The following is a 23483-nucleotide window of genomic DNA, read 5'->3' as shown; positions in this document are numbered from 1 at the left end:
ATCATTGGTTCCCGATCAATATTTCAGCTATAAGAAGTTTTGGTATGTTCATAATCCTACATCACAGGTGCATGGGTCAAATGGATTTTGGTGTGAAATTAATTCTTTGAAAATGGAGTATTTAATTAAATAACCACAATACTGAAAATAAAAAGTTCGAAAATTAGTAATTACAAATCAATATAAATTTTGCTCCATTAATTTTGCATTCAAAAATAGTTCTCATGTTGCATCGTAGTTTTGGTTATTTGGTTTGATAAACATTTTGGATGCATTTTGTTTCCTCAATTTCTTTATTCACTAATATTGATTTTGTTAACCGACAAGTTTTTTTTAATTGAATCTTTTGTCATGAGACAATGCACGAGTGTGTACACTTGTGTATGATTGATTATGTCTTATTTTATTTATCAAAATCTAATTATGTGATAAATTATATAATTCCGTTGCATATTGTGTTAAGATGTTACGACACTGCACACAACACGTACATCTGATTCCCACATGTCTCTATGTAATTAGTATTTTAATGTCAAATAATTCTTTCATGTTGCATTAATTGTTGTTTTATATCTCACAATTTGGTGCACCAAGTCCATTAATTAATTTTCATGAAAATGTGCCTAAATTAAACTATGGGATATGTATATATATATTTGAACATGCATCTATCATCAAAAAAGTGTTAATGGCTTGAGACTTTCACAAAGAAATTTCTTCGATCTAATTTAATTAAGGGTGGCTATTCTTTTATCATTGTTACTTAATACATACACGTAGTGAGTGCAGGCAATCAAGTACTTCCATAAATTTGGTGGATGGATGAATAACTTTAATATCAATATGGTTATCAACACGAAATGTAAACAAATATGTGACCGACGTTATGGGCGAACAAGATGATAAATGGGGACTATGATCCCACCAATTCACTCTTTTAAGATGTATACACACTGACACACACGTACACTGAGGCTTAAGCTAGTAATTTAACCTAGCTACTCTTCGGGCCAGTCATAAACTGAGCTACAAACTAAGTAACAAGTTAGGTCAATCATTGATAGATGATCACTATAGTTAGCAGTGTCTCGATATATATCCACAAATAGTATTCATTTATGTGTACATCAATGAGATGATGCTCGCCTAATAGATTTATAATTTTGATATACTTCATCGTGTCCAATAAGTGAGTGTCACCTCTGATATAAATACAAAGGTAAACATCATTGACAGACAAGGTATCAAAATTAATTAATTATATATATATATATATATATTAATGCACGGTGACAAGGCTTGTTTAATTAGTCATAAATATATATTAATGCACGGTGACAAGGCTTGTTTAATTAGTCATAAATTCTCAATCACAAGACTTTTAATCACTTTATACTAGGAATAACAAATTTGGTTCTAACCCGGTTCCAGCTTAACGGTTTCACGGTTCCGGTTTCAGTTATTATAAAATGTTGATAACATTTCGTAATAAATTTAACAATGATTTTTTTGGGAAATTTCTCATTTGGTAGATTAATTTGTTGGGTTGATTTCTTGCCGAATAGTCGTAGAATATCATGATAAAGTTAATGTACTTTGACTAAATGATTAAAAACCCTACCCAAAAAGTGAAAATATCTAAAACTTTTTACTATTATACAATTGATCATTGTTCGGCGGAGTAAGCAGCCGAGAAAACGACATAAATTGCTAATTATCATAGTCTGCGATTTGTTTTTCAAAAAAGATTTTTTTTTTTCTTTCCATTTTTGTGTGCCGTGTGAACCGTAGTGTCGTCGTTGCCTCTAAAAAAGAGAAAGAATGGGATTTAACAATTATTGGGTATGATCAATTTTTATATTTGCAGTCATCTTTGAGTCCATTGTATTCCACTATTTCTCTTGTATTTACATTTTTTGAATTAATTTCCATCCATTTTCATTTTTTAAATTATTAACATAAGAAATAATATAGGGGAACCCACATAAAATGAGACGACCCCGTTTTGAATGGTCCAAAATGTTAATGACTCCACATTAGAAAGACCAGGTCTCAGGCCGAAGCTATTTTGAAGAGTAAAGTTTATACTCACGTAAAGAAGATAAACATGATTTATTCCATGCTAGCATGGACGGAACTATTATACCCCAAAGGCTGGGATGGACTCCAGCTCGGTCTCAGTTTTTTTTTTTCGTTAATATATATAGTGTGAATTTAGTCAGCTTCAAAAATTTGATTCAGTTCACAAATTAATTATTGGGAGTAATTTAGCTCATTATCTCCTCTAAAAATTAAGTTCTAGTTTGTCTTGTGCTTAAAAAAAAACAAACTTTGGCTATTGTAGTAGATCTGTTGTGAGACGGTTTCGCGGATATTTATCTGTGAGATGGGTCAATTATGTTCATAGTTACAATAGTAAGTAATTATTTTGATATAAAAACTAATATTTTTCATGTGTGATGTAAATAAAAAAATTTATCTCACAAAATTAACTCGGTACTATTTAATGTTTTAAAAGGGCTTCCTTTATGGTGGACCTTCGTTTAAACTTTTGGCTTCACGTGAGCTATTGGATAAACAGGGGGGATTTATTATCCTATTGTAGTATCGAAGTACGGATGAACACCATGCGATCATATCTATTTCTGATTGCAACTAGGCAAAAATTCATGTGAGATGGTCTCACAGATCGTATTTTGTGAGACGAATCTCTTATTTGGGTCATCCATGAAAAATTATTATTTTTTATGCTGAGAGTATTACTTTTTATTGTGAATATCGGTAGGATTGACTACTCTCACAGATAAAGATTCGTGAGACCGTCTCACAAGAAACCTACTCGTGCAAGTAAATACAGTGAAATTATATGCTGATGGCATTATCACCGGGGAATTATTGAACTAACTTTGTTGGAAGATGGCCTCAAACATAATGCATAGGCTGTTAATTGTTGTTTAGTTCTTTAACATAACTAACTTTGATTAAGGTTAGGGTAAAGTTTCGTAGATAATTATTGATACTATATCATATATTATCTATATATATATAAAATATATTCAGAAAAAAAAAAAGAAAACATAAATCGAATTAAATTAATCCAAAACACTAGCTATGTAAAATAATAAGACCTAAAATAAATCAATCAAACAATGCTAGAAGAAAGAAGGAAGAGCGCAAGACTGAAGATCCCCACAAAGAGAGGAAACGAAGCGCTGAAGCATGGTGCAGCCGATGGTGCAGGCGCCGGGGCATGGTGAGGATAGTCAGGTGAGCTTGCATGCGGCGAAGGGGCAGGGTGGTGGTGATTCTCCACATCGTCGCCTTTCTTTGGAGATTCAGCTTTTGGGGATGGTGACGGCGCAAGATGAGCAGCTGGAGAAGGCAAAGGGGGTATCTTTGGTGTAGATGGAGGTGGCGAATGAGAGGTTGGAGATTGTGTTGGGGTAGCAGGAGTCGGGGCTTGATGGTGTGGAGATGGGGATGGTATTGGTGATCGAGTTGGGAAGGCCGGCTGAGGAGCTTTGCCGGGTGGTGCGGATATTGTAGAAAGAGGCGGCAGCGCGTGTGTAGAATGTGGGGTTGGTGCGGGGGCGTGGTGGGATGAAGGAGGTGGGGACTGGGAAGGCGGTGGTTTTAGTGGTGGAGAATGGGTAGGGGTTGGAGAAGGGGCGGATGAGGCATTGTGGTGGCGGTCGGAGAGGACTACGGTAACAAGCTTCTGCCCCTTCTCACAGTGTTGTGTACGACCGCTTATGAAAAAGAATGGCCCCGATTTGTGGAACTTGAATTCGGAGTTGCCATCCTTAAATACTTGCAGAGGACTATCCTTGTTGCATCTTTCGTAGTCATCTTTTGTCACCACAAGGACGGAATCGGATCCTTTCTTGTACTTGAAAACTGCAGATTTTAACAAAATATTGTAAAAGAAAAAAGAAAATGTGTTACTAATTTATAGGTAAACGATCACATTCATAAAACAAAATAATTATGGAGAGACGGGAAGTTGGTACCGAGAGTGTCGTTGATTTGGAAACGATTCATTTCAGCCCAACGACTGTAAGAGATATGGGATGGATGAGGAATCCAGCCTTGGTCGCCACCAACGTAGAATGTGTAAGTCTGCGATGAACACAGATATCCCATCGAAATCACTAATACAAGGCTCATTACACGAGAGGCCATTTCCATTCAAAAGAGGCTTGATTTGCACAACCACTATATTGATTAATTTAGTCGTGCGAAGAGTTTAGATTTAAAATAAGAGATTTCTTGAAGGTTAAGGTGCCGTTTAATTTTCATGGGGATATGAATAGAACTTTATATAAATATATATTGTGGAGATCTTGATAAATTTATTGCAGGATTTTGGTCTTATAATAATTACTATCGGCCCTTTCAAATATCATTTACCATTGTATTATGAGTAGTTCGGTCTCACGAATTTATATCCATCAACCCGATCCATAATTACTATGAAAAGTATTACTTTTCATATAAATATAATACTTTTTTCATGAGTTAGGTTCTGTCGAATATTTGTATCACAAAATTGACTCGTGATATGGTCTCACGAGAAATTTTTTTGTTTATTACATACATACATTATTATCATTAAAAAAAAAAATAAGCGCATAACTGGCGTTACTGTAAATACTACTAAATAGTGACCCTTGATTTCTTTGATTTCGGTCTTTCCATATTTAATTCGACTTTTACTTTTGTTTATGGAAAAAAAAATTGTAGAGTATTTTAAAATATATATATCACATTAATAGAATCATGTGGCTTATTTTTTTTAGTTTTGGAAAGATCTCATTGGAGATATTGTGTCAAAAGACTCGAAACAATTTGTCCCAAAACTTAAATTTGGATTTCATTTTTTTATATAATTTATATTTTACTCCAATAAGTTTCCCTAGATTATATTTCACGTATGTTCTTTTTATTATGATGAATTGAATGCAAATGGTCTCTTAAATTGCAGTCAAAGAGGGAGTGCACGATTTTCTTGAAATTGTTATTAATTAACGACTTCAATCTCGTGTTTCAGTAATGGGCAAAGAAACGTGTAGATCATAATAAATTTGAATTAAATGTTATTAATTTAATTAATTAACTAAATTAAAGACTGAGCATGCGTATTTATTTAGGAAAAAATTCTTACTACGGTTTTTCATCCGAAAGATGAGTAGGTCTACGGTCTACGAATCTCTATCTGTGAAACTGTCTCACGAATCTTTATCTGTGAGACAGGCCAACCCTACCGATATTCACAATAAAAAGTAATAATTTTTCATGGATGACTCAAATAAGATATCTGTCTCACAAAATACGACATGTGATACCGTCTCACATAAGTTTTTGCCTTGAAAGATCAGTGTCTGAAATCTGAAACATTAAAAGGAGATAACGTTGCCATTAAAAAGACATGATTAAATTAATTAAATTTAGAAAGTAAAAAATAAATTTACATATGCAATGCACGCAGATCAGTATTAAAAAATGGGGGTAAAAACAACTACAGAATTATTGATTTTATCGATTTGTTATTTTTCACGCGATTCATTAATAATAATAATGGTGTATTGTCTTTAGAAGTGTTCAAGTTGATTAAGTAATTATTTGATTATTGTTTAGGAGTTCGATTCTCCTCACGTACATTTTCTCGGGCGAAGTTGTCTCACGAGGCTTGTCCAGTATGGTTTATCTGACTAGTGTTGGTTGTAGTTTATTACGCTAGCCAAAAGTTTACCCAGTGCACACCAAAGAATATCGTTGAAGTGAGTATTTGATCAATGTTTACGAGTTCAATTCTCTCTACATATATCTTCTCAGACGACATTGTCATACAAGACTTGTCCAATATGATTTATTTGGCTAGTGCAGGTTGCATGTTATTATACTAACCCAGAAATTTACCCAGTTCACAATGAAAAATAATGGCTACGAATTCTCTTGTTATAAAAAAATTTATTAAAACAACAACAACAACAACAATTTATTAAATGCAATTTGCTATCGAATTCAGTGGGTTTCACACAAATATGTACGTGACTCCTTGTATGTATAAACTCAGAGCCCATAATTAATAGGTTAATGAATATTATTAAAAAAAAGTTACATTCTCAACGAGTCAATAATTTCTGAATTTTTTCGGTCAAGGGAGCAATTACTATTATTCTCATAAAGCCATAACCCGTTTAATAAGCTGGTGAAAAATCGGACATGCATGCATGCATGCAGATGGATTTATTATTTTTATAGATTTTAAAAGTCCATAAATTATTCGATTTAAACTTTTGTTTATTCTACGAAAATTAAGCTTATTCAAAATATATTTTTTGTTGAATTTTAAAAGTCGAGTTATATTCAACTTCGACTTTTAAAAAACTATACAAAAATATAGAGATTCAAAAATTATACAATCTTTTTTCCACCCTCAGTTGTGAAAACCGACACAAATAATGATTTTTCCGAGCTTTTAGAAGTAGGCATATGTGTTTTATTATGATCATGCACTGCTAGTTTTTTCCTTCTGTGGCTCCAGGCCATCTTTGGAGCTTTAGTGCTTAGTTATTTTCCTTGTCATTATATTTTCGTCAGGTTCCTTCATTTATAAATTCTAGACTTTTGGAACATCAAAGAGAAGGAGTGAAGTTTTTATAGAAGTTGTATGGGTTGGAGGAGTTCTAGGAAAAATAACATGTAGGTTTCTAGGAGTTCTGTCATTTGGCATTGGTCAGCACGGTTTTGTCACCAATAAAATTCTTAATTTTCTTGGATCCTTTTATTCTTTTCGTTGAGATTCCTGTAAATGATCCCCAATCCCTCTCAAACAAGTTCGTTGCATACTCAACATTTTAAATCTCAATTTTAAAATGAAAATATCTGAGTTATTCCTTCTAATGTTCCTGATTTCTACTCGGGCTGGTGGTCATGGGCTTAATCTTGAAACTGCAAATCGTGTAATGATATTTGATCCGAACTGGAATCCTGCTCAGTATTTACAAGCTCGAGATGGTTCATTTCCTTTTTGTCAAAAGCGACACGTGACGGTTTCCCGTCTTCTTGCAGCCGGTTCTCTCGAAGAACTTGTCTACTTGAGGCAGCTATATAAACAACTGCTATCTAATATTGCTGTTTCCGGGAAAATGGGTAAAGTGGTAGAATTTCCCTTTTATAGTTTCGTCAAAATCCAACTTACGATTAATCCACACTACAAGAAAAACGTCCAACGACAACGCACGTAGAGTTTTTAACAACGGTTAAGTGCGATTTGACAACGGTTTTGTAAAACCGTTGTCTTTGAGGGTGTCAACGACAACGGTTTTCCAAAAACCTTTGTCTTTCAGCGTTTTTGGACAACGGTTCTATGAACCGTTGTCTTTTGGCTTGTTTTTTTGGCCAATCGACAACGATTTTTGAAAACTGTTGTCGATTAACGTGTTTTTTTGACAAACAACAACAGTTTTTTTAAACCGTTGCCATATTTAGCGACGCATAAAACCGTCGCTAATTTCAACTTAGCGACGACTAGCGACGACTGTAGGCAAGTCGTCGTTAATTATTGCAACGCTTTTAGATAAACCGTCGCTATCCGTAGCGACGGTTTAAATTAAATTCGTCGCATGTCAAAACATGCCACAGTTTTTTAAAAACCACCCCTACATTTAGCGACGGTTTTCTTGTAACCGTCGCAACATTTGGCGACGGTTTTACATAACCGTCGCTAATTTGAAATTAGCGAAGGTTAAGTCAAATACCGCGCAAAGTCTCTATAAATATCTCCATTTTCGATTCATTTTCCTCCACAACACATAAAATTTTTTCTCTCTTACACTATTTTATCACTTCTCACAACACTTAAAGTTTTTCTCACTACTTCATAACACTTAAAATTTTTTTCTCTTACACAATTTTATCACTTCACACAACACCTCAAATTTTTCTCACTATTTCATAACACTTAAAATTTATTTTTTCTCACTATTTCATAACACTTAAAATTTATTTCTCTTACATGATTTTACTACTTTACAACACTTAAAAGTTTTCTCTCTTATACGATTTTAGTTTCGATTGTTAGTTTATTTTAGATTTATTAAATTATTAAAAGAATTTTTTTTATTTTTCGAAACAACTTAGCGACGGAACTCATGATTAAAGACCGTCGCTAAATTTATCGACGGTCGTTATATTCTAACCGTCGATAAATTTAGCGACGGTTACGAAGAAAACCGTCGCTAACTTAGTTAGCGACGGCTTTTATTCTACCTACCACAACGGGTAAAAACAGTTGTCGTTGAACGGACTTTTAACAACACCCTCAGTTACAACAGTTTTAAAAAGGCTACGATCCGTTGTCGTATGCCATTTTTGTTGTAGTACCACTTTATCGACTAACTTGGAATACCATGTTAAAGGACTGCAAAGGAATTGCAAGGTGAACTGTTTGGAATCTGCAATTTGTTCCGCGACCTCTCTAATAAGCTTTTCACAAGTGAGATTGTGGAACTTCAGGAAAATCAAGAAAAAGAGAACGATAGCACAAAACTTGATTTAACTGAACTTGGGATATCTTTTGATCACCCTCAGAAAGCAATGTCGGATGATTGCTCAACAGAATCTGCAGGGAAGAGCCTAAAGATAAGAGAGAGAGACCACATTAGAGCCAGGGCTTGAAGATCTTGGTGAGTTTACTCATTTTCCTTGAAATTTTCTTCTTCAATCTTAGCTTTTTTTAGGCCACAAAAACACATAATTTCATCAGTTAAACGTACTTTCATGGCTGTTAGTTTCTAAAGAAATGGTTCATAATTCAAAACAAATGGAATGAAACAAAATTAAATGATTGAAGCAGTTTATGATCTAAAGTCCGCACACAACGCATGCAATTGTTTGTTTGGGTACTATCATTTTAATGTCCTTCTCCATTTAATGAATTAATTTACTTCATTTTTTCTGTAATCATTTAGCTATCGTATACACCAATCGGAATGAGGACATCGTCAACCTACGGAGTATGATTCGGGAAGAAGGAAAACAGAGCGTAAATCTCAAGGAAAATATGTGAAGAAACCTAGCCCCCCACCCCAAGAAGCAGAAGTATCAGATGCATTGGAACAAAGGAGAGCACAAAAATCGTCGGCAAGTCCATGGAAAAGAATGTAACATGCTTCTCGCAGTTCTGATGAGCACGAAGCAAGATGAATGAAACAAGTTACTTTCATGCACTCCATCATTGAGAATCTGTATACGCATAGGTTGTATGGTTTTTTCTTTTGTGGCCATGTCACGCCCCGAAACTCGGGATTTGACACCGGCGTCGTTTAACAATCACACAATTGAAACAACCAGCCTCGTAGCATAGTATAAACCGAAATACCAGTTTATTAATCATAATCTCAAAAACCAAAGTCTTTACAACTGAAATAACTAATGAAATAAATGCGGAAACGTTTTTACATAAAACTTGAGTACCAAAATTCAGAAACCTCTTTACTAGCAACTCTCGAGATTAAAACAATTCACAAGCCCCAAAATTGTTCCGATTCTTCTTCTTCAATCTGCTCTTCGGATTTATCTGGGAAGGTTGTAAGGGGTGAGTATTTTGGAAAATACTCAGCAAGTGGAGGCCGTTCGAGTACAACAAAACAACATGCAATTTCGAAATATACATACCATGCAAACATAATTCTTATCACGTGCGCATCATTAACCCGACACTGCGATTCATCTACTTTCAATGGTTTACTGATATCAGTCCCTAATTTTTACTCCTCTAAGAGGACGAGGCCGTATAGCGGTTATCTCCCCCACCGCGTAAGGGTACGTATGGTTGGGATTCCCACCCATATCAAGTTGAATTCTCACAGTGTCAAAACATTTATTCATGCAAAATATCGTAACCATAAGAGTGTAGAAGAAGAATTGTACTCGCCCGAATTTTTATAAAACCGAAAATATATGCATCGAAATTCAATAATTTAAAACAAGCCCACTTACCTTAAATTCTTGATGAAAAACGTAAAAAGGCTAGGGTTCTTCGAAATTCCTACTTCACTGGTTGGACGGCGGCAGGGCTTCGCTGCGCTCGAAAATTCCTAAGGAGACTAGAGCACAAATTTTCGAAAATTTGGTGTGATATGTGGTGTGATTTTCGAGTCTACAGGGCCCTCCTATTTATAGGGGTTGGCTGCTATCGTGATCGAGTGATATCGCGTTTGAATCTGAATCAAATCTTTATCGAGAATCGTGATCTATCTGTGATATAAATTCGAATTCTAAATCTTTTATCTCTCAATTTTCGAAATTCTCAAATATATACACTGTAAATTTCGAATTCTAGGGATTTTATTATTATTTGCCTGATTTTTATCCCGGCATCTCCATATCAACTCAAATCTTAGACATTTATCTGCGAAATTTCAAATAATAATATACACGATATTATTATTCACTCAATCTTGGTAAAATCTTACAAATCTCACATCTTCAAATGAGATAAATCCTGGTATCCAAAATATACTATCGTGATAAAACTTAAAATTCTTGGATTTTACATCCCTCCCTCCTTATGGGAAGTTTCGTCCTCGAAACTTGGGTTGGCTTGGTCTCCGAAGAGGTATGGGTATTGGTCCCTCATCCTTTCTTCTAGCCCCGACGTGGCTTCTCTTTCCGTGTGGTTAAACCATTGTACCTTGACGTAGGGAATGATACGTCGCCTTAGTACTTGGTCCTTGGTGTCCACAATTCTGATGGGAACTTCTTCGTACTTCAGCTCTTCTCCCAAGTTACTTTCGATCATGAGCGGTTCTGCTTCCAACACGTGGCTTGGGTCCGAGATGTATTTCCGTAGTTGGGACACGTGGAAAACGTTGTGAATTCTAGGCATGTTTGGTAGCAGCGCCAATCTGTATGCTAATGTGCCCACTTTTTCCAAAATCTCAAAGGGTCCCACATAACGAGGGTTCAGCTTCCCGGCTTTACTGAATCGGACCACTCCTTTCATAGGCGAGACTTTTACGTAGGCCTTCTCGCCGATATTGAATTCCACTGGCCTTCTTTTCAGATCTGCCCAACTCTTTTGTCGATCTTGAGCTGCCTTGAGTTTCTCTCGGACTACTGTAACCTTGCCTATTGTTAACTGTACGAGTTCGGGTCCTACTATTGCTTTTTCTCCCACTTCATCCCAATAAAGTGGTGATCGACATTTCCTTCCATAAAGAGCTTCGTATGGGGCCATTCCGATGCTGCTGTGATAGCTGTTGTTGTAAGCAAACTCAATTAAAGGTAGATGAGTGCTCCAATTGCTACTGAATTCAAGAGTGCATGCTCGCAGCATATCTTCCAAAGTTTGGATGGTTTCTCTCCGTTTGTCCATCGGTTTGAGGATGATAGGCCGTACTTAGGGTTACTTTCGTTCCCATGGCCTCTTGAAAGCTCTTCCAAAAGCGCGAGACGAACCTTGGGCCTCTGTCAGACAGGATGCTCACTGGTACTCCATGAATTCGCACAATATTATCCATATACAGTGTAGCCAACTTGTCCAGATTATAGTTCATACGGACGGGTAGGAAGTGTGCAGATTTTGTAAGTCTATCTACAATTACCCATATTCCGTCTTGACCTTGCCTCGACTTTGGTAACCCCACCAGAAAGTCCATGGAGATGTGTTCCCACTTCCACTCAGGTATCTCCAACGGTTGCAATAATCCTCCAGGTTGTTGGTGCTCTGCTTTGACCTGTTGACACACTTGGCATTTAGAGACAAATTTTGCCACGTCTCTTTTCATTCCATTCCACCAAAAATTGCTTTTAAGATCTCTGTACATCTTCGTACTCCCTGGATGGACTGAAAACTTGGATTTGTGTGCTTCTGACAGTATTTCTTAGCGAAGGTTATCGCATTCTGGTACACATAGTCGCCCTTTCATCCACATGACTCCTTTGTCATCAGTTTGTAGATCTTGGGACTTCCAGCTTTCGACTTGTCCCCTAAGTTTCTTTAGCTCAGGGTCTCGATCCTGGTTTAACTTGACGGTCTCTTGCAGACATGGTCTCGCGGAGAGTGAAGCCAGATTAATTTTGCTCTCATTTTTCCGACTCAGAGCATCGGCCACCTTGTTCGCTTTACCCGGGTGGTAACTGATTGTCAGGTCGTAATCCTTCATGAGTTCGATCCACCGTCTTTGTCTCATGTTAAGTTCCTTTTGGGTGAACAGGTATTTGAGGCTCTGGTGATCTGTGAAAATTTCGCACTTGGCGCCATAGAGATAGTGCCTCCAAATTTTTAAGGCAAATACAACTGCTGCTAGCTCCAGATCATGCGTAGGGTAGTTCTGCTCGTGCGGTTTCAACTGCCTTGATGCGTAGGCTATTACTCTTCCCTCTTGCATGAGTACGCATCCCAAACCTTCCTTAGATACGTCGCTGTAAATGGTGAATTCCTTATCTTCAGTGGGTAAGATTAGTACTGGCGTGGATGCGAGCTTTTCTTTTAACGTCTGAAAACTTTTCTCGCAACCTTCGTCTCAGACGAACTTGGAATTCTTCTGAATGAGTTTAGTCAGTGGTATGGCGATTGAGGAAAAACCTTCGACAAACTTTTTGTAATAACCTGCCAGTCCAAGAAAGCTCCTGATGTCTGTGGCGTTCTTAGGTTTTGGCCACTCTGTAATTGCCTCGACTTTCTTGGGATCCACTGATACTCCTGCTTCAGAGATTACGTGTCCTAAAAAGGATACACTCTTTAACCAGAACTCACATTTCTTAAACTTAGCGTAGAGTTCCTTCTCTCTCAAGGTCTGAAGTGCAATGCGGAGATGCTCTTCGTGATCATGTTCGTTGGAAGAATAGACGAGGATGTCGTCAATAAATACTACTATGAACTGATCCAGGAATGGCTTGAAAACTCTGTTCATTAGGTCCATGAAGGCTGCAGGCGCGTTGGTCAGTCCAAAAGGCATCACTATGAACTCATAATGCCCATATCTTGTCCGAAAAGCTGTTTTGAGAATATCTTCAGCCCTGACATTCCATTGGTAGTAGCATCTTCTCAGGTCAAGCTTGGAAAATGTTGTAACTTCTTTAAGTTGATCGAAAAGAATCGTCTATCATTGGAAGAAGATATTTATTCTCGATTGTGATCTTATTGAGTTCTCTATAATCTATACACAATCTCATACTTCTGTCTTCCTTATTCACAATCAGTACTGGAGTTCCTTATGGAGACGTACCCAGTTGAAATTGATTCTTGTCTGGCAATTCTTGGAGTTGTTCCTTTCGCTCTTGGAGTTCAGTTGGCGTCATTCGGTAAGGTGCTTTCGAAATTGGTGCTGCACCAGGGACCAGATTAATTTCGTACTCAACTTCGCGGTCCGGGACTATCCCTGGGAGTTCTTCTAGAAAAACGTTCGGAAATTCTCGCATTATTAGGGTATCTTCCAGCTTGAGCTCAATTTTTTTCCTGCACTTCGTTCACCATTGCTAGGTAAACTTTTTTTTTTTGCCTGATTTAATGGCTTTCCAAGTCTGGGAAGCAGAAAGAATGTATTTCTGTCTCTTGGCATTGTCATGATACCTTATTTCTTCTTGGTTCGCGTTTCGGAGTTTGAATTTATTTTTTTTTTTACTCCAGCAATCTGCTATTGCACTGCTCTTAGATAACCAATCCATCCATATGATGACATCGAAATCTTACCAAAGTGCTTTGAATCAAGTCGGCACTGAATATATACGAATAGATGATGATTTTATTCTATCTTGAAATTATCACGATTACTATCTCAAAACTAAAAACCCATATAAAATCTTGGAACTTAATTCAATATCAATCTATACCCTATTGATTTAAATCCCAAAAATTATAACTCAGTCGTCAGAAAATAAAATCTTATTCAACCTTGTATAAATGAAATTAATCATCAATTAATGCTTTTGTTAAATCTTACTTGCACTAAACCTTACTTTCCTCAATATCCAGCAATAATCTCATAACTTATTTTATTCATATAAGATCGTAATCTACGAGTTATCCCAAAATAATATAAATTACTTAAACCTTAAGATATTGTTTCCCAACTTCCTTTTAGACAAGGTAACCCAAAATTATACATATTTAAAGTTAACGCTTAGCATTCTTTAAGAACCCAAATTAATGTTTACACATTTAACTATTGCCCAAAATCAACTTCCATATTGGAATATCCAAAACTTATTATAACTCTTATCTCAGATTTTCACATACTAGTTTTTTTTTTTTTCTTCCCATAAATAATTTATTGTCCCCAAATCAAATATTTCACCTTAAATCAGAAGCTTAAGTTAACTTATATCAGATAAGTACAATCCCAACAATATAGGTCAATATTAATTGTTTCTTTAATAAAATTCCATAAAAATCCGATAAGCACTACAAGAAACGCGTTTAACGAGATTTTTCGAGATATTTTCCAAAAATGGAAAGTCTAGAGATAAACATATGGATTGAAAGAATTCGTCGAGAGGGTTTCAGAACAGTTGACAGAACCGAATTCGGAGTTTCCTACAAAAAAAAATCGAAGGACGTATGCTGGCGGGTTGACTCGCTGACTCGGCCGGGTTGACTCTCCGAGTTGACTCGTCGGAGTATGGTCGGAGCAAATGCTTATGACGGCGAAGGGGTCAGGATCACAGAACCGGTGGTGGCACGGCAGGAATCGATAGGAAAACTACCTAATTTGGCGGGGAACTCGCGCAACTCGGTTAACTCAATGAAATTGGGCGTTTCCGATTGGGTGATCCGAACTCAAAATTGATTGTTGGTAAAAGTTACCCATGGATCATAGATTGGTTGGCTATAAGGAATTGAAAATCGGAGTAGGATTGGTAGGGTAATTGGACAAAATAATTTTCGGGTTAGGGTTCATACGCCAAATTCGTAGATCTGAAATTCTCGTTTCATCCGAACACGAAATATGAAATTGTTTGAGGGCTTTTGTTCGTCTCATCGAGACGGTTCTAGATCTGGTCTCCGATCAAAGAAACACTACCGGAAGCGGCCGGAATCGGCGAAAAACGCGGCGGCGCGCATAGGGGCTGGGCTGTTTGGCCGAATTTTTTTTTTTTTCGAAATTTGATTTTTTTTTTGAAACTCGATTTTTCCCACTCGGATTATGAACCTGGCGGCTCTGATACCACTAAAATGTCACGACCCAAAACTCGAGATTTGACACCGGCGTCGTTTAACAATCACACAATTGAAACAACCAGCCTCGTAGCATAGTATAAACCGAAATACCAGTTTATTAATCATAATCTCAAAAACCAAAGTCTTTACAACTGAAATAACTAAATAAATGCGGAAACGTTTTTACATAAAACTTGAGTACCAAAATTCAGAAACCTCTTTACTAGCAACTCTCGAGATTAAAACAATTCACAAGCCCCAAAATTGTTCCGATTCTTCTTCTTCAATCTGCTCTTCGGATTTATCTGGGAAGGTTGTAAGGGGTGAGTATTTTGGGAAATACTCAGCAAGTGGAGGCCGTTTGAGTACAACAAAACAACATGCAATTTCGAAATATACATATCATGCAAACATAATTCTTATCACGTGCGCATCATTAACCCGACACTGAGATTCATCTACTTTCAATGGTTTACTGATATCAGTCCCTAATTTTTACTCCTCTAAGGGGACGAGGCCGTATAGCGGTTATCTCCTCCACCGCGTAAGGGTACGTATGGTTAGGATTCCCACCCATATCAAGTTGAATTCTCACAGTGTCAAAACATTTATTCATGCAAAATATCGTAACCAGAAGGGTGTAGAAGAAGAATTGTACTCGCCCGAATTTTTATAAAACCGAAAATATATGCATCGAAATTCAATAATTTAAAACAAGCCCACTTACCTTAAATTCTTGATGAAAAACGTAAAAAAGGCTAGGGTTCTTCGAAATTCCTACTTCACTGGTTGGACGGCGGCAGGGCTTCGCTGCGCTCGAAAATTCCTAAGGAGACTAGAGCACAAATTTTCGAAAATTTGGTGTGATATATGGTGTGATTTTCGAGTCTACAGGGCCCTCCTATTTATAGGGGTTGGCTGCTATCGTGATCGAGTGATATCGCGTTTGAATCTGAATCAAATCTTTATCGAGAATCGTGATCTATCTGTGATATAAATTCGAACTCTAAATCTTTTATCTTTCAATTTTCGATATTCTCAAATATATACACTGTAAATTTCGAATTCTAGGGATTTTATTATTCTTTGCCTGATTTTTATCCCGGCATCTCCATATCAACTCAAATCTTAGGCATTTATCTGCGAAATTTCAAATAATAATATACACGATATTATTATTCACTCAATCTTGGTAAAATCTTACAAATCTCACATCCTCAAATGAGATAAATCCTGGTATCCAAAATATACTATCGTGATAAAACTTAAAATTCTTGGATTTTGTCACGTCCCGAGCCCGGGCCCGCGGCTGCGTGACTGCACAATGAGCTCCTATAGCAACTACTTTGTATTCGTCCTCGCTTTACGAAAATGATTAATGCAAGTTGCTATAGAAGTCCATTGTAAGACATTATAAATACATTTTAAATCTTTCATTTTTCAGATGTGGGACAAGTGTATCACAATCACCCCTCCTTCAGAACGCGACGTCCTCGTCGCGGCCTGATCCCTCGATCAACCAGCGCCGAGAATCTAGAGGTGGCTCTTACAGGTTCAAGAGGTGGCTCCCGTCATGTAGCACTTTGCCCCGCAGGTTCAAGAGGTGGCTCCCATGCACGTAGCACTTTGCCCCGCATAGCACTTATTTCTCGGTATTCCATGCCGGTGACCGGCTCTGATACCATTCTGTCACGTCCCGAGCCCGGGCCCGCGGCTGCGTGACTTCACAATGAGCCCCTATAGCAACTACTTCGTAATCGTCCTCGCTTTACGAAAATGATTAATGCAAGTTGCTATAGAAGTCCATTGTAAGACATTATAAATACATTTTAAATCTTTCATTTTTCAGATGTGGGACAAGTGTATCACAGGCCAGGTTTATGTATATTTGTACAAAAATATAATAGTGAATTAGACATAAATGTTGCTTTTAGGCCAAATTTTACATCGTTTCGGATATGTTGTTTTTATTTTTTGGTCTTGTAAATTGTGTCAATCCGATTCATTGGATCCATCTGATTGAAAACTATTCAGTTGGCTAACCTTTCTTTATTTCGAGTAACACAGTAGGGTGAGAAAATTTACCATCTAATCTAATTAAACTACGACGCAAGTGAGATTTGAAACCAAAATATTATTGTCACTGGATTAAAGGGATTCTTGGCAAGATCTCGTTCTTGTTATTGGGTTAAAGGGATTCTTGGCAACACATTGACGCGGAACAAATCTATGCTAGAAGTTTTTACGGATCTATATCCACGAGGCGACTTCATATTTTTTAAAAAATATTACAGAGCATTTTTGGAAGAAAATCAAGGATGTTCCGAAGTTAAAAAAATAGTGAGTATAGAGAGCTTTCAGTTAATCCCATAAATAATCTTAACATAAAATAGTTAGATCATCTGGTTAAATTTGTATAATTGTATTTCGAACTCTGACAAACTATAAATCGTAGGCATTTTTGCAGATCTAAATATCGAGTAATCCAGCAAACTACAAACAGCAACCAAAAGGTGAGAATCAACAATTTTTCCAGATCTATGGCCGACACCTTTAAATGTATTTAAAAAATGGTGAATACATGATATATAAAATCCAAGATCATAGGTTTCAATACAAAACTAAGAAAACAAACCAAAACATTGAAGACAATCCCAGAAATTATATCCTCATAACAATCAATGATCCACACTAAAATCAAACAAAGAACTCTAAATATTGAAAAACAAATACTAAAACTTGGAGCATATATGTCCTCATTTTCTGATGTGCTTGATCTTATACCAACCCTTCTTGCAAGAATCGCCCACTATCTTGAATCCTTTCACGAAATATATTTTCATTTCTTTTGCTCTGTGCTTCACTTGCCTCTCGAAGCTCCCCATTCTCCTTTGATGATTTTCTAGTTGCAGAGAAACCAAAAAATGTTTTATGTTAACGTATGTGGGCTCGATCGGGAGATTTTAAGGAGGTAGGAAAACGGTGGGATCCAACTCAGAGAGGGACACGTGGCCAGTACAGCGATGGATGCTTGTTCGCTTCGATTCCGGAGGTGATAAATACTAGACAAATCGACCCATTTTCTTTTTTAAAAAATTAACTTTTGTTTTTGTTGAACCAACAATTTTTCTAAATTAACTCGATAAGAATTAGACGTGAATGGGTTTTAGAATAATGTAAGAAAAATATTCCTAGTGAAGATGTTGTTTAGAAATGTATTTAATTCGTCAAGAATCTCTTGATCTAATGACATGATAATAAATTCAAATTCTAATTATACGAGCAGTGCAACAATTTAGATAGAAAATCAGCCCACTCATTCTCATATTATAAAAAAGAAATGTATTTAATAAATCTGATTTTTTTAAAAAAAATTGAATCATGGAGTCAGATTAGCTTGTAAGATAATGAGATTTCAATGATGATAATGGTTTTAATACAGAGTCAAATTCAAAAAGGGCAAGAAAAACAGTGAGTGTAAACAAATATTCACCGATCACCAATCGCAAGCAAGATAAGCAAATGTACCGATTAGTTTTCAGATTCGAAATGAATATTTAAATGAGAGTGAAGATTCTGCCATGTCTCAAAAGTTAGGAGCCAGCTAATATTGGCTGGCTGGCTGGCTGTGTAATATAAATGTGCCCCACACTCAACTATATTTGTCCAAAAAAGAACTTATAATCAAATGATGTCCTTCCTTTAAATCAAAATGCATAATATTTCCTCTTCAGACTCTAAATCTTGACGGTGACAAAGCCGGAGGAAGCACTATCAGGAAGGGGCCACCGTCCCCTCTTTATTTTAAATGCTTTTGTGGACACAACAGATATATAATTTTACAAAAATTGGTATGATAAAAATTTTATGTTTCGAATCTAACTAGGGAATCATGATTTCGCCCATGATTGTGATTAGTGAAGCTTGCGGCGACGCCCCCACCGCCGCCGCCGCCGCCGCCGGGTTCTGTCACTCCTAAATAAGGTTTCCGCTCTTTTCGCCGCCCGGACTTACACTCTAGAGCCGCCGCCGCCGCCGCCGCCGCCGCCCCCTAAATTCTTGTCATGGTGGCTGTAAGTGTTGTTTTGTATCTTCATTGTGTCTATGAAAATGTTGCAGGGAATGTGATTCTCTCAAGCTCTTACATTCCTGAGAAGCACATGCATAAACATGAATTTCAAAGGATTCCAAGAATCTGTGCTGTTTTATTACCACATGCCAACTACTGGAATACTTGTGCTTCCAATTTTCAAATGCATGGTGGTCCCATCTTCAACCGAAAGCCATTAAACAGCACAATCCAGCCGGTCGAAACTGGCTAATTCACACAAACCATTTTAATAAAAGTCCTTCTGACAAATGCAAGATATGGTTGATGGCTTGATGATGCAACCACATTGGGATTCTTTATTACAAATTTTTAGCATCTTCCATATTCATGATATTTTACTCAAGTTTCAAAGAAGTTAAAATCTCCATATGAAAAATAAATTAGCTAAATTTCACACGAATTTACGAAAAATATTGTGTGACGAGCTTGCACAGAATGTATATGTCCACGGTCCTGTTCCGACTATAAACAGAAACTAGCATAGTCTCACAGAGACTAGAATCGTCTCTCCAAAACTAGAATGATTTTGTTCTACTGTTTCATTCACGGACAAGATGATGGCTTGTGGCTTGATTCCACTTCTTGAACATAAGTAACCTCAACAAGATTTTAAAAGTCATAACCACGAGACAGACTATGAACCACACATCTCTATTCTTTTCTCTTGCTGAAGTTAAATGAGTGGATTTCAATTAAAATAATTTCAAATGTTTGGTCCCGGTTGGACCTTCTGATCCAACGATGATAGTGGGTCGAAGAAATTTAAGGTTTCAATTATGCAAATACATCAAGATGAAAGGGTGTAAACAAGGCACTGGTTCGGGTCTTACTTTATTTTGCTTCTACATAGCATTTAGCCGTGACCTGATAAAAATTCATCTCAATGCCGAGCAAGTGAACTTGTCCTTGCAACAAAACAGAATCCAATAATTCACAAACTACAGTCATAAACAAACAACTAAAACTCTACTCTAGTTGTCCTGAGAAAGGGGGGAAAACAAAATGAACGGTAAGTTTTGAGAAGGGAGTCTATGACATAAACGTGGCAAACAATGTGAGGGCATTGTACATTGAATGAATAGCAAGAGAGGAACTTAGATTTCCTGTCCAGCAATAAGAGGATCCAAGAACGAGACCAACAATGAAAAGTTGCAAGAAATTCTCGACGGAGAAGTGAGCTGCACTGAAGATTATGGAGCTGATTATAACTGCTTGTTGCCATTTCATTTTAGAGGAAAGAGATGTTAGCAGAAAACCTCTGTACACAATTTCTTCGAGAAAAGGAGTGACGATGCAATAGATAAGACTGCAGACAATTACGGAGCTTGAACCACTTGATAGAATTTGCTTAAGAAAGGGATTGTTCACATCCTGAAATACCAATAAGATTTTTGAATCTGCCAGGCTATTATACTAGATTTTAGTAAAAAGACATTTCTCTAGACAAACATTGAATTAAAGTATTAGAATACAGTAAAACTATAGCAGTAAAGAAAAAATAAGCTAGAAGGTTTTAGCTGGCTTTAGATCGATGACATAGGATGTTTCAACTTAGAGTCCTGAGCTTCAAATTTGCAACAAAACTTTCTTTCGTAGTATAACATAAAATAGAAAAGCAAACCATAAGAAAACATATTTTACCTTTCAACTAACCCTTTCCTACTCGAGTTGCATCCTCTTTTCTTCTTATAAATAGGAAAAGATAAATGACAAGTTACAAAGGATGCTTTTCAAAAGTTAGAAAAATGGATCATACAGCATGCATATGCACAATAAAACGAATCCTTTTTAATTTATGTCCTTCCCATCAACAAATTGAAACTCTCAGTGGTTAAAAAAAAAAGCTGCAATGCAATGTGGATATCTCAATTCAGGCTTCGGCATGATTAAAGGTAGAAAAGAGATACTTAAAATCACAAACAAGAACTTTTTAGCCTGTGATCATACAAGATAATGTAGTCGGTATCTTAATTGACTAGTACTTTAAGTTTACACGCAGTCATGTCAGAAAAAGTACTTCAATTTTTGAATCTAGAAACATAACGTTCATAAGCTGACCTTGGGCACCATCAGTTCCTCTGCAATAATTGAGGTAATGAAAACCAGTGAGAAAAGAAATCCAAAACCAAGAACCGATGCCAGCAACCAACTCCTTTGAGGAGAAGTCTTGTTAATATTAAAAAAATCTAAAAGTTCGTACTGAGGCTTCCCAGGACATCTGAGAAGCAGCAGAACAATAGTAAGCTCCAAAATTTGAATTATAAGGATCAAGAATGCCTGTGCAGAAAAGGAAGAAACAAGGTAGAATATCGAAGTTGTATATGCTGATTACTGATATGCAATAGAAAAAGTCTCTGATGGTGATCAAATCATCAAAATAGATGCTTAATCCAAAGATTGTCTTTTTCTATGGCTCGGGTACTTAATCTAGAAGTCGAGACGCTAAGAACATAATAAATTTTTAGACTCGCAGAAAAGATCTTCCGAATTGAAATGAAAGGTGTAGACCAAACATACAATACAACAGAATATTGGTAAACAGCATACTACTGACAGGGATTGAAATAATCTTAATTGAAGAAATTGAAGGGAAAGAAAATTACATAACTAATGTCTTCTAATCGAAATTAACTTCATAGGCGAAATTTGAAAATTAAAATGAATGGGAAACAAGCAACATTATACAACTTTAGTCTTCATATTCAGTTCCAATGCTCAAGCAACCAGAAATTGTTGCTCAATTTTGCATCTCATTACCTTAAACATCCAATAAAAACCGTTATCATATTGCTGAAGGAGAAAGAACAGAAGTTTAAAAAAAAAAAGAAAGGAACAAAAAATAAATAAAATTGAACTCAAAATAGAATTCCTAATCTTTATGCACTTAACAGTCAGCAGCCAAGCCCATTCACAAAAATTCACATCAAACCAGGAGAAATGACATTACCTGAATCTGTGAATCAAGAACAGCTTGATGCAATATCTTGCTAGCAACAGACAAACCACCAAAACTCAGAGGAACATGGATGCTGAACACATAAAAGCCTATAGAGCTCCATACACTCCCAACATCACAAGGAATGTCTGTTCTCAGGACCGAGAAAGCCTGTTATAAGATGGATAGAAAAATCATACATGACCGCAAAACAATAGTCTACAAAAAGCGAGGAAAACATTTGACCAAAAGGTAAAAACATCCGCTTATGTCTAGTATTCCCCTGTTAGCTTAATGAATCGTAACTCATGCATTTCTCGATGCATTAAAGCAGCGCTGTATCATAATTTTTTTTAATCATATATGATCCCTTTTTAATTCAATCTCAATGAACCAACAGAAGCTAGATAACCACGATAAATGTATATGCTTTACAAAACTTATTCATGAATCACACTTACTAATCAGTTCTGCTCTAGCATTCAGGGTTTTCATGACTATACAATCAATTTCCATTGACTAGGTTCATTTGATATTGTGAAGAAGACAAATATATAAGTTAAGGGGCACCAACTACAAGTGTTGTCGATGCATGTGTGGTCGTCTGGAAAGAACAAATAATCAAGTAATGTAGCACTACCCCACTGCCATGCGTAAGGTGCTGACTCAAATATAGACGAAGATAACGCAATGAAGCTGCACAACCCCGTACACCAACCATGCCTGGAGCCACAGTTGCCCTAGATGATCGACAGCGGAATACCCTTAGCTAAAGTTCAGTATTTTCCGTATCTCACTGCTTTAAGAATATTTTTTCCTGATTTTGCAGCCATTCTTTAGATATGTTAGCACAACAGTAGAGTCACTGTCCATCATTCGACTTCTTTCTTTACTCTACATTTGTTGCCAATGTGGCTCGAAGTATAAAAACCATAAATACTTCTCGAAGATTGAACGAATAAACAGTACCCACAAAAAAAAATTGCAAGAATTAGATTCAGAGGCGACTAAATTACCTCGTGGGATTCTGAGCTTTCATTTTTCATGCAACGGAACTTGGAAGCAGGTTTACTGGTGGGGAAATTGCAGTTGGGCAACACTCCGTCTAAATATTTAGCGCGATAGGCAGGGAAAAGGCAGAGAGAGTGGCTAGGAATCGTTGTAGCCATCTCCTCGTACACTCAAAACAGCGCGTATATTTCCAGTTAGGTTTTCTAAAGAATAAGTTTTTAGTAGTATCTCGCTATTCTCAATCCAGCTTTTATTTT

At 36.6% G+C, this 23483-nt stretch overlaps 2 protein-coding genes across 7 annotated transcripts; both read right to left on the bottom strand.

Annotated features, from left to right (window-relative positions):
- Positions 1–3134: 3134 nt before the first annotated feature.
- On the bottom strand, positions 3135–4199 carry LOC142523341 (uncharacterized). The gene is made up of 2 exons (XM_075627101.1): positions 4011–4199; positions 3135–3897 (listed from the first exon to the last, which is right to left on the bottom strand). Exons 1-2 carry the CDS (start codon positions 4186–4188, stop codon positions 3143–3145), a joined length of 933 nt encoding a protein of 310 aa, XP_075483216.1. The 5' UTR covers positions 4189–4199; the 3' UTR covers positions 3135–3142.
- A 15950-nt stretch (positions 4200–20149) lies between these two features.
- LOC142523214 (uncharacterized) lies at positions 20150–23483 on the bottom strand. 6 transcript variants are annotated; one of them, XM_075626892.1, is made up of 5 exons: positions 23232–23362; positions 22856–23032; positions 22228–22386; positions 21339–21557; positions 20150–20651 (listed from the first exon to the last, which is right to left on the bottom strand). In XM_075626892.1, exons 2-5 carry the CDS (start codon positions 22934–22936, stop codon positions 20310–20312), a joined length of 801 nt encoding a protein of 266 aa, XP_075483007.1. In that variant the 5' UTR covers positions 22937–23032; positions 23232–23362; the 3' UTR covers positions 20150–20309. The 6 variants fall into 6 exon arrangements, 5 of the variants coding, with proteins under 5 accessions (XP_075483007.1, XP_075483006.1, XP_075483008.1 ...); XM_075626894.1 differs by lacking the exon at positions 22856–23032 and having other exon boundaries at positions 20502–20651; positions 21339–21358; positions 21481–21557; positions 23232–23483; XM_075626891.1 differs by lacking the exon at positions 22856–23032 and having other exon boundaries at positions 23232–23480.

Source organism: Primulina tabacum, chromosome 13, assembly GCF_025594145.1.
Source record: "Primulina tabacum isolate GXHZ01 chromosome 13, ASM2559414v2, whole genome shotgun sequence".
In the NCBI taxonomy this organism is placed as follows: domain Eukaryota; kingdom Viridiplantae; phylum Streptophyta; class Magnoliopsida; order Lamiales; family Gesneriaceae; genus Primulina; species Primulina tabacum.
This window is presented reverse-complemented; position numbering and strand designations above follow the sequence as displayed.